The sequence below is a fragment of the Castor canadensis genome, chromosome 10 (genome assembly GCF_047511655.1).
Source record: "Castor canadensis chromosome 10, mCasCan1.hap1v2, whole genome shotgun sequence".
Classification (NCBI taxonomy): Eukaryota; Metazoa; Chordata; class Mammalia; order Rodentia; family Castoridae; genus Castor; species Castor canadensis.
In genome coordinates, this window is record NC_133395.1 from 11,974,148 (window position 1) to 11,986,447 (window position 12,300).

At 46.0% G+C, this 12,300-nt stretch overlaps 1 protein-coding gene across 2 annotated transcripts in view; it reads right to left on the reverse strand.

The window, feature by feature from the left end:
- Positions 1-3,102: 3,102 nt before the first annotated feature.
- The window catches only part of Ubac2 (UBA domain containing 2), a 138,331-nt gene continuing 129,133 nt past the window's right edge, over positions 3,103-12,300 (reverse strand). For both annotated transcript variants that reach the window (XM_074043059.1, XM_074043058.1), the window contains one exon: positions 3,103-4,272. In XM_074043059.1, the coding sequence (XP_073899160.1) occupies positions 4,165-4,272 (108 nt within the window). In that variant the 3' untranslated portion in view covers positions 3,103-4,164. The remainder of the gene's footprint in view (positions 4,273-12,300) is intronic.

Here is a 12,300-nt window from a genome sequence, read left to right on the forward strand (position 1 = left end):
CTGGTGGTAGGAGAGCTAGCTTCAGCTTCCAGCCTACCAGGTCCATGGTGCGACCTTGGCCACACTCCCCTGGCTCTCTCCCCAACCCCATCTTGACATATGGAAAATGTGGGCGTGTAGCAGAGTAACATTCTCCTCCAAGGTAAAGTTAAGCAAAGATGCCAAGCTCAGAGGAAGGGTCTCTCTGTGACTCACGGGAGCCTCAGCAGTTGGGGCCCTGATCCTCCTGGGCTAAGTGGACATGAAGATTTGACAGCTACCACATGCCCGTGCTGAGAAGGGCCTGTGGTGGCTTCCTCTAATTCTACTGACTGGGGCCACATGACACCTCTGCTGCCTTTTTCTCGTTTTGCTGTGGTGAAGGTGGAGGTCCTGCAATGTCTGGGTCTGGCCAGTCAGGAATGGCCCCTCAGAGTCCATGAGGTACTCTGTGTTTGGGTGAGGAGCTAGGCAGGTCTCCAGGGAACTAGAAGCACAGACTTCAGACCAGGTAGATTATTGTCGAACACTTCTCCCATGCTCCTCCCCAAAGATCAGCGTTCCTCTTTTTTCCCTTCAAGTCTACTGAAATTCTGGGGGTAGCTTAGAACATTCCAGAAATGTTAATGATGAATTTCCCTTGGAAGTTGTGTGCCTGCACAGTAGGAGGAGCCTCTAGTTTCTTGGGACTATCCAAATTCTTGCTAGGGTTCTAAGGTCTTTGAAATTCTTAGAGTAGCAGTGAGCAGGCCACAACCTAGCACAGTTGACCATTAGTGGCCAAGGCCCCAGCTTCTGGCCTGCATAGATCCTTTGGGCTTTTCCCACTTGAAGATCTTTTATCTACTCTCAAGTTCCCAGCCCCACTGTGGGCCCTGGCTCTCTGCCTTCTCTAAGCTGGAACCTGTGACAGGAGCCTGTTCAACTTCACTCCTCTTCCTTTTATCCTTGATCTTTTCCTTCCTCTAGCTCCGGAGGACTGAAGGCTCCTCACTGCTCCTGCTCACACCCCATCCTGGGACTGGATTTCAGGGTCTCTGTCACTGGCTAGCTCTCTTGCTCACACTTCCCAGACAAGCTTGTTCCATCACCTTCACATTCCCACCTTCCAGCTCTTGTCCTTGGGAACCTGGCCACCCGCATTCTTGCCCTTGTCCTTCCCTGTGGTCCCAATCTCCTAGACATTCCCAACTCACCTGACAGGGGTTGCCCTCTGTTGATTCTCCTGCCTCTTCCTCCATGCCAGGTGCTGGAATGCCACTAAGTCTTCTCCATCATCCCAGAGCAGGACTTCCTGATCTAGTCTCCAACCCAGCCTCTCTTTGGGCTGCTTTGCTACATCTGTGGTCACTTTCCCAGCCTCTGTGGCCCAGACCAGCCCTTCACTGCCTGTAAACTTCACCCTTAGATGGGGCAGCATCAAGATTTAGCTATTGAGGTTGTTTCTCCATTAGGTATATCAAGCAGGTGAGTAAATGTACATGATTCTGCTTTTTCTAGTGTAAGATTTCCGTTTCAGAATTAAAATTTTAGTCTGAGTTAAATCTTAGTCTGGTGCTCTGGGTCCATCCCTTCAGAGACGGACCTCTATCAGCAGCCTGTGAAGTGATGAAAATAACCTGATTCTCTCAGATTACATACCACTTAGCCTAGCTGGTTTATGGGTTTAGATACTTCCACTTTAACTTCAGAACAACTGTAGGAACATAAAGTCAGGAACCTAGAAAACATTTCAAACGCTGGGATGAGTGCATAGTTTTGGGTTCAATTTGCCTAAAATCATTATCTTTTTAATCCTACACTAGGTATATTAATTGAGTATACCTAATTGGTACATCTATTGGGACTTCAGAGGCAGGTTTTCCTTTGCTATGGAGGGTACATGCACTATAGATAACTTTTCCCGTCCCTTTCTCATTTCACAAGCTTCTTGAAATTTATGCCTCATCTATACTATCTGCATAAAGTCAAAAGCTAAGTCTTTTCTAGACCTTAGGAAACCAAATCAAACAGCTCACGGATGCCCCCCTCTGGCATGCACCACTCCCGCTGTAGGGGTGCCACAGAACCTTAAATTTCTGGTTGTCTGTGACAAACAGGTATGAGTGTTCCCAGGTATTCAAAGTTCTACAGTGGGCTGCTACAGATTGTGCCAATACGTGCAGGTCAGCAATGGCACTCCAGTAAGACCAGGAGTGTGCCCACATGAAAAGGCAGAGTGTGTGTGTGTGAGTGTATTTGGAGAGTGGTGATGGAGCAAGAGAATAACCTGGCAGGTGCATAGCAGGGGTGGAAAGTTATAGGCCACCACTGGGGAGGTGAGGCCTGGAGGTGAGGGGCTGCGAAGAGGCTGGCAGGCTCAGAAGAAACCCCAGGATGTCCCCAATCTGTGCCATTATTAGTTCTCAACTCTTCATTCTCTAAAGGACTATCCTTTGGGCAGAATGGGATCTCTGAAGTGAAATCACGTTTAGGGGTGAGTCTTCAATTCTTTTGAATGTGGTCTCTAATTTGAGACCACTAATCCTTAGTGGCTATTTGCAGCCCTGTCTGGAAGGGTGTAGTATTGTCTTGGCTTGGTTTTGCTTTGCTTGGTGCTATAGGAAGGTGAGAAGGAGCCCACGAGATGGTGTGTTTTTGAATGTGGCTGGTCTTTGCTAGGGGAAAGACAGAGGTGGGTTTTGGCTTGCCTCAGGTCATACAATCCTGTCTTCATAGGCAGTCTTTCGGCCCAACTGTGCCTTGGTCAGGGAACAAAGGTGACCACCTCTATGACTGTTACTTGTTCCTCACAAACTGAGATGGGGAAACTCAGATCCAAGTAGGAGTTGCTGCTTGGGACCAGCTGGCCTCGAAGAAAACTACCTCAACCCTGTTCTGGGGAGCCTGATGGCCCTGGCAGCCCAGGCCCAGCTTAAGGATGGGTCTCACCAGGACTCCAGGTTCCAGGTTTTGGTTTGGTGATGTCACTGGCTGCTCCTCACAGGAGCAGAAGGGCTGTGTTTAGAGAGCACTGAGCCATCTGAAGAAAGAGAACAATCTGGGTTTTTTCTTTTTCTTTTTGTTGGAACTGTCTGGAACAAAGTTTTATTTATAGAAGTCTAATAAAAAAATACTGAAAAGTAAAACACATTAAAAACTTTATTGTAAGTATCACACAGGTAAATTTGCATCAATTTGATACACTCCCGTTTTGCAGAACATTACCAGTTGCAGTTTGCTCACCGCTCAACTCACTCTAGAGCCATTCTTGCTCACAGCAGTTGGGCCCCTGCCTTAAGACACCATGGATGGGGCAGGGCCAGGGAGAACCAGCTGTGGAGGGGCTGGCAGTGGGCTTGGCAGGTCAGTCTTGCAGTAGGGATGACTCTGGCAAGGTTTCTTCTCTTCTGAGGCTAGGCCTGCACTGAGCCTGCTGCGGCGCTCTCTGGTCAGGCCCTGCAAGCCTCCAGGAAGCAACTCTTTTCTTTGTTCTACTTCACTTCTGCCTAAGTGGCTAACTCTGGATATTCTGAGCAAAATTAACTCCAAGTAAGTGTCATGAAGCATTCCAGAACCTCAAGTCAGCAACTGACTATTATTATTTTTAATAATAGTGGAAGTAGGAGGAGTTGGAGTGGGCTGGCCCAGTGTGGAGTGGGGCTGAGCTCTAGTTCTTCTCTCATCACTGAGCCAGGCAGATACCGCTCATCCCCTGGAAAGTGTGGACTGAACAGTCAGTGGGAGCTGAACACAAACTCGAAAAAAAAAAAAAACCAGTGATTAAAAAAGTTCATAATGAATAATGTGACATGTTCTTTCTGAAGTCACATTATCCCTTTCCCCTTCACCATGACAAGAATCAGATGGTGTTTGGATAGTCTGCTGTGGTATGAGACTATCACAACAGCAGCATCCATCTGTAGTGCTACGCAATTGCCTGACTGCAGAGATCGACAGTTTCGATGCATCTGAACACATCAGGAATGAGTGATGACTCTCCAAACTAAGGAAAATGGCTGATAAAAAAATAAAGATAGAAAATACATGCTAATTTAATGGCAAACTTATTTTGATACTACAATGGTAACCATCTTGGGAGTTAAGGAAGGATGTGGGGTCCACCTCTCCCCATGAGCGCACTGGCGCTAGAGCCTGCCTGGTCCTTGGGACCTCGCCACTGTCTTTCAGCTGCGGGCTGGACCTTCAGTGCTGCAGCAAGAAGTTGGTGGCCACATTAAGGTCGTTGTTTGAAGCTCGTAGGGCTTCCAAGGCATCTCCTCTGGAAAATCCCATCTCCATAAGTCGGGCAACCTGGCAACAGAGTGCAGAAATCTGAGGAGCTGGTGATATGGCCACTTATCCTCTGGCCTCAAAATGTTCTTTATGTGAGTTTTGTGGGAAAGTTCAAATCTGCTAAAAACCCACAAACCAACTAATTTCCATTTCAGGGTGAAACCTGTTAAAAAATTATTAAAGGCAAACTTTTTAGTGCTTGCTGTATGTAGCCAATAAATATGCATATCACGTATTCCTCATTTTATATAGAGGAAACAGGGCTTCTGAGGGCTAAGTGACCCACTGACCCAGGCCTTGACAGGGTGGCACAAACAGCCTGAGCTCACTGCCTGGCACACTTCTCAGTACAGTGGATGGATGTCCACATGCACACAAGCAACTGCATTACTGGAACTTTACTCCTGATGCTGCTACTTTGATGACAGTCCTGGCATCTCACAGCCAGTGCTGTGCCCTTGAATGCTCCAGCTTCTTCTGCAGTGGCAGCCTTTGCTGAGTCCCACCTGCAACTAAGTCCTGCTCATAGCCTCGGTTTGTGTAGGCAGCAGCAGCCATGCACAAGGAGGGTTGAGCTTGGGGCAGCAACCAAGGGATGGAGGTGGCCCAAAACAACCAGAGCAGGGAGATGTCCTGTGGTCACCTGTGCTGACCACACTCCTGGCTCAGTCAATAAAGAGGTTTCCTGTACTTTTGTACATTGGCAGTCTCCAATGTTGAAACAGGCAATATTACTAAAGTTTACTTTCCCAATTTAGAATAGATTCTAAAATATTTATGGCCCCAGACTAGTTTCAGGAATCCACTTTTTGTATTTTTACTAAAATATGCTAATTTGCAATACATATAATGCTGAGATTTTGGGTGATATGTGCATTAAAGAGGCTTTGTGGACTTAGTTACTGTTTACACTTTTCTCTCTCTTTGCAAAGAATGTGCTTTGGTATTGTGCATGGAATGACAGCAGGCCTGACACTGCCTCTCTTGCCCCTACTAAGGGGAATCCAAGGGTGTGAGTGAGTAGGAGTGAAGTGTGGGAGTGGCTGGAGGAGGGGCTGATCACAGGCAAGGAAAGGGACCTCAAATGACCCTCAGGCCCAGAACCCTTGTCCTGCAAAGAAGCTTTGAGCAGAAGTGGAGAGGAAACAGAGACATGCAGGGAACACTTGTCAGAAGCTGGAATTCTAGCTGATAATTTTTCAAGCTGAATGTGTCATCTCATTAGTGGGTCATGAACACTTAGCAGATTAAGACAAGGATTTAAAACTGTAGCAGTTCCTCTCTACAACTTCCATTCCAGCTCCATGTGCACAGACTATGTGTAGGCTGTGCTTCTTACTGAGGCCTTTGTCTAAAGGAGTTACAGGAATGTACTCCCCAGGGGACCCACCTGTGTTGTACAGGGCCAGCTCAGAGGAGCCAGAGGGTGGCACAGGCATGTGAGAGGCAGTGCCACAGGTGATTCTAGCCTAACTCCTCATTTGATGGATGACATGGAGAAAATAATGGAATCTTTTTCTTCAAGGAAAAATTGACCTTTTGCAAGCTCTTTGCTTGCTGCCCAGGTGGCTGCAGGACATGAATGAGAGCTGTTCTGCATATCCAGATGGAAAGTTCTTCCTCACATGGAGAGAACCTACCATATGTGGGACTTCCAAGTCCTAATTTTTAACCTTTGAAATAGCAGAGGGTAACTGTATTCCCCCTTCTTATGTGAGACACTTGGAGGGTGTGACAGCCACTCTTCTTTCTCCCTCAACCCTTTTGTTTCTCTCTACCCACACCCAGCTTCGGACCCTGCCAGCTCCATGGTCCCTTTTGTTGTGTGCTTCTGCCTGAGCTCTTCCCTTAGCCTGCTGACTCTTCTTCACCTACTTGATCTCAGGGAACCTGCCCTTTCCATATCTCCTAGGTCAGGAGGACTTTTCACTAGAAGTCCTCTGGGTCCTGCTGATCTCTGACTTGGACTCATTGAGGCTGTTATTTGTGAGGTGAATTGTTTCTCCCTACCCCTAGACTGTTATTGTTAGCTCTGTGAGAATAAAGTTCACAGCTGCCTTTGCTTATTCCTATTTAGGATGTAGCATTGTCCTGCTCAGACCATTCTTTTACATATTCTCCTTTATGGATCATTTCAAAATATGGTCCCCAGAACAGGGTACAACATCACAGGTGTGGGATGAACAGGGCGTGTGTGTAGGATTGTGTGTATGCTCTTGGCCAGGGAGTCACATCATACTAGTATGGCCCATCCTGCTGGATCCTGCTAAAAACCTTCTGGAATCTCCCTTGAAACATTCTCAGGCCAGGATTTCTCAAATCCTACCTTAACCTTCTAGGTACAGGACCATGCACATCTCTGCCTGTATTCTAGCCAACCAAAACGAATCACTTTCCATTTTCATTCTGTTGTCTACTAGGCTCATCATCTCCTTCAACCTGGTATCTTCCCACAATTTGCTTAGCAAACCTCTAAACATCATTCGAGTCATCACTGACGACAATGTCAAACAGGCCAGATCAAAGACAAGGCTCTGAGCTCACCAGAGACCTGTCTGTTCATGTGGTTCATCAGTATTTTAACCAGGTTCAAACCTACTTCAGCTGATTATTATCCATTCCACAAGTCACCAGCATCTCTCTCAAAGTGATGAGATGTTGTCAAATGTCTCAGTGATGTTCTGTATCACCAAGGTCAGTTGGGTGCCCTCAGACCACAGCAATCTTTTTTGACCTTCACAATTTACCTGGTGCTAATCCGGTATATGCTCTGCCAGACACCAAACACCATCTTTGCTACTCAGTTCTCAGAGTTCACTTTCCCCTCTCTGTAGGAGCTTTTCGCACTAAATGTTACTCCCTGCCTTTCCCAAGCCCCTATCTGTCTAAGCAGGACAAGGGGCCAGGGGACTTGTGCTGGATATGCATCACGAGGAGGCAAAAGGCAGTTTTATGTGGTTACTTCCACTGTGGTTGAAATAAGCTCTTATGCTGCTGTTGCAATCGTTTTGAGCTCAGGGGGTCTATCACTGGGCCGATCAGGAGTTGGATGGCTCCATTTCCTTTCAGTCTGTTATCTGTGGATGTGATTCCAAGATCCCGAACCACTAGGTTCTTTTTTTTTTTTTCCTTTGGTGGCACTGGGGTTTGAATTCAGGGCCTCACATTTGCAAGGCAGGTGCTCTTACTGCTTGAAGCCACTCTGCCAGCCCTTTCTTGTGATGGACTTTTTTCAAGATAGGGTTTTGCAAACCATTTGCCCAGGCTGGCTTCAAACCTTGATCCTTTTGATCTCTGCCTCCTGATTAGCTAGGATTACAGGAGTGAGCCAACAGCCCCTCACTTAGGCTGTTCTTAACGACTTTTACCAGCTTGAAAAAAATCCCCTTTCTTTCTATCTCTTTTTAACCTTTAGTTCTTCAAGCACAGCTGAGAACTACCTGCTTCCTCACATCTGGCCAGCAGGAGCAAGACCCTTTGCTGTCCACATGCAGCAGTTCTGGGCACTGTCAAGTTAAGATCTATACTCTAGAGCAGATGGAGAGTAAGCCCAGGTCAGTCAGAGGGTTAGGTCACAGCTCCCACCTGGTTCTTGAGTTTCCCTCCACTGATAATGAATGTGGGTAGAAATCCAGAAGATGCTGCTGACTGACTGGCAATGCACAGGCCAGGCCCCCAGGCTGCTTGCAGCGCAGGTCTGGAATGGCCTGGCTGCACTGTAGTACTGGAATAGAGAACTTTGGCAGTATGAGAGCTTCCTCCTGAGATCGTTCCTTCTCAGATGTGAGCAACCACATGCACCAGTGCTGGCTGGATAGCTAAGCCCAGTTTTTCACAGGTCTGTGCTGAGGAGTGCCTGATGCTATGACTGGGCAGTAGGCTGACACTTTAGGCTCTGTGGTTGGCCACCAAGCCCTGTTAGCCAGACCTGTACTATGGAGCTGCAGTGAGCAGGATATCGGTTTGGCGCCTTCAGTACCGTCTGGTTTCCCTGGTAGACAGTCACCTTCCTAAGTGCTCAAGTCAGATCGGCCCTGTTTCCCACCCAGTGGACAGCCTGACACACACACACCCATATACACACACACACAGAGCCCTGCTATTAGTTAGACAAGGACTAAACATGAAAGAGGTGTGAGTTCTTTAAGGAAGTGAGGGTCCTCTGGGTGAAAATGATCAACAGTCATTGAGGGGACAAAATAATAAATGTTTAAGATGGTCAGAACTTATCAAGGGCATGCTATGAAAGACACATTTCCTGGTAAGCAGAGCCTACAGCAAGGTCACGAGGACTTTGCGGTCTCAATCAGTACTGGGCTGACCTGGTTGACAGCATTCTGTTTGGAAAACACAAAATGCCCCAAGGAAGTTTTCTGAAAAGCCTTTCCTTCAAACCTTCCCTCTCTGTCTCAGAGGACAGTGAGTACCTTCTTCCTGCTCAGGGACCACAGAAGTTCCTGTCTGAAATCCTCACCACAAAACATCAGATTAGAGTGCAGACTGGTTTCTAGTCCAAACTTCTAACTCATGCTTTTGTGTAACTATTTAGAAATCAGCTTTTGTTGGTTAATGTCCAAGCGGGGTACTCTACTTTTTCTGTTTTCTACACTAAAATTCACACAGACACTAAAATTCCCCAAATGTAACATCCAATGCCTCTTTTCTCCTCTGAAAGCCTTCCAGGGATGAGGACAGAGATAATCTGCCTGAAAAGGACACCAGAGAGGGGCTGGTACTGCACCAATGGCAGAGCCTGCCTTCCCCTCCTCTCTGGGTTGAGTATGGTTTGTGAAGTGTCCAGGGTGCCTGGGAGCAGACTATACCTCAATCAGTTGCCTTTCATCACAGGCTCCACCACAGGCATCAGTGGCCATCCCGTGATGCATCCCTGTGGCCAGCTGACCCCAGGCAGGGAACAAAGATGGGAACAGGCATTGCCAAAGAGCCCTGTCACCATCAGCTGACAATGCTCCAGTGGAGAACAACGTGGAATAACTCTTTCCATAACATGTTTTTCAAAGAAACCCCATTGAATGAGGAAAAAACCCTAAACAGAAATAGAGACAAAGCTATACCAGTTTTCTTTTCCTTAAAAAAATTTTTTTAAACATCTTCCATGACTGGGATGTGTCTCTACTATCTCAAGATGATTCTTACTCATGAAAACTAGTGAAACCTCACTTCAACTCCTCTTTGACACAGTAAAATGAGACATTTATTCCATTAAGATTTACACTACCTCCCTCAGTGACCACTCCTCTGCTCGGTTTGTTCAAATAAGACTGTGGTTTTCTTTAACTTCCCTCTAGCTAAGGGCGTCAAAAACAAATGGTGTTTTGGGTTCTTACTTCCCAAATTCTGACACTTGTAGAAAGCAAGACCCACCTGGTGGTGACTCCAATCTGATTCCTACCTGGGCTGCCCTTCTGCACATGCCCTACCAGGATAAGCAGGGAAGGGCTAGCCTCGCCCTTCCCTTCATTATAACTAGCATGTTATTTGTCTGTGTCAGTTCCCCCTGCCCCCCTGGAATGCTGACGCAAGGTCCTTGTAAGATCCTGTGGGGAGTGTAGCTCTTCCTTCCCTGTCTGACCTCTTTCTCACAGTTCTTGGTTATTTTACATCCTTGCTGGGCTTGGAGCTGTGCAGCAGCCCCTCATCTTTGGCTCCCTGCTGCCTGGTTCAAGCTGGCATGTGGCAGGTCCTCAGGGAAGGCTGGGTGAGATCCCTTCATATATCTTTTAGAGTACCCAGCAGGATTGGGCACTCCATGAAAGCTTGGTTAATTTTCTGATTGCTACTCAGTATTTCATTGTAACAAATCCTCCTTTAGTGTCATTTTGGAAAACCACCAGAGTTAGATGGGAAGAGCTGACACAGTTCTCTCAGTTGTACATCTTTAGGTGGAAACACATGTTCTGAAAGTGAAGCCCATGTAGCAGTTCCTCAACGGAAGCCAAGGCACTGTGTGTGTCAGTCAGGGTGGGTGGGAAATGAGGCAGACTGGGCCCCAGCCCTCAGGAGCTCACCACCCACCAGGGAAACCAGACACCATGTAAGGTGCCAAATGGTGCTGAACCAAAACCTGGCTCATGGCAATCATAAATATTCAGAGTAGAAATACAAGGTGTACCTCAAGACAAATAAATATTAGCAAAGGCTCTGCTTCCAGGAGGTGAGTGTTATTGAGTTTAGGTGGGTTACTTTTTGAGACAGTGGAGAGAAGGCCTGAGGTGAGAAGAGAGGAGACCCTCATTAAGATTCAGATTCTCAGCTGAGCATGATGGCACACATACGTAAATTTCTTATTCATCCTCCTCCACTTCTTCCTCCCTTTTATTTTCCTTTCCACCATTCTCCAGGTGACTTTGGTGGGACCCTTTGCACTGCCCAACTTTCCTTCAGACTTGGAGTTGGTGACATCCTTCCATCCCCGCCCGACAGCTTTGCTGCCTTGTTGTTGCATGGCTGCTTCCCATTATTACTTGTTACTCCATAGCTTGTCTGCAAATCTCCAATGGACATGCTAGAGTCTGTGGGTTTGACTGTGGGGTGCAGTTGTGAACAGAATAGAAGAAGCCAAACCTCCTGGGGGCCTTAGAATCCTTTTTGCCTCCCTGGCTGGTCCAGTCTTTCACTTCCTGATCAAAGTGTACCTGCCTTTGCCATTTCATCAGATTTAACCTTCTCTCTCCAACACTGTCACCCCTCAGGGTGTTTCTTAGACACTTTTGCAAAATGAACAGGGTTGTCTTCTTTTGCTTCCCTTTTTTCCTTTAGACAGAATCTCACTATGTAGTCCAGGAGATCTCAAACTCTTAGCAAGAGTCCAGCTTCCAAAGTGCTGGGATTACAGGGGTAAGCCACCACACCCAGTTGGGTTTTTCTTATGTTCCTTTCTACACATCTACATAAAGAAGGTATGAGCAGGTGTCTTGTCCTTTGGTTTCTTGGGGTTGCCTTTAACCACCCTGTGCTGTTTGCCAGTCTGGGCAATGCAGGGCAGAAGGTGTAGTTCAGCACTATCCAGCCTTGTCCTGGCTGCCTTCATTAAAGTCACCTTTTGAGCATATTAGAAGGGGCTGGATGGAATCTCTAAGGGGTGATGAATCAGCAGAGGTGCTATGCATATACTTATTGAAAAATAGGTGTGCAGTTTGAAGAAAAAGTTCAGAATCTTAAAAAAAGCAAAAACAGAGAAAGTATGAAAGGTGGCAAATGTCTATGGTTGTATGTTAAACTATGACAGTATTTATTAAAGGATGCACACTCTTTCTTAAATATTCTGTTTGCAAAATTCACGGCATACATTTCCCACTTATTAGGTTTTTTTTTAGAACTTTCACTGAAATTCCTGAAGTATATTATTTATAGGAGAAAAAAACTCAAATAAGCATTGCTATTTTGGGGGGAAGTTAGAAAATGACTAAGTTTCTTTAATGCATTAAAATTACATGACCCTGGGCTGGGCATGTAGCTCAGTATAGATTTGCTTAGTATGTAATTCCCTGCACTGAGGAAAAACAGTAACAACAAAAACAAAAATAAACCCCAACCCAGGAATATACGTGTGTTTAACTGAAAAATTAAAGATAAAGTTAGTTATTTTAACATGTTATTAATAATCTTTTAGATAGGGGTTAGCATTAGCAAACTAACCAAGTGATTATATATTAACTTTAACTTTTTTTTTTTTTTTTGGCAGTACTGGAGTTTGAACTCAGACATTCACACTTGCTATGGAGGTGCTCTACCACTTGAACCACACCTCCAGCTAACTGGAACTTTCTAAACTTTATTGTAAACATCTTGAGAGAAAGAACACCTTTTTAACCTTTTATAATCGTGTGGCACCTACCAGAAGAAATGTCAACAGTGTGTATAACAAATAATGCTCACCAAGGGCCTGTGCCTTTAAAACCATGATGGTCTGTATCTGTCATTTTCAGGAAAGTTAAGGACCACAAAAATTATTAAGACAGGAAAAGAAAACCCATGAATTTTTTTTTCTCATGAATTCTGTATCTTCTCACAACACAGAGCAAT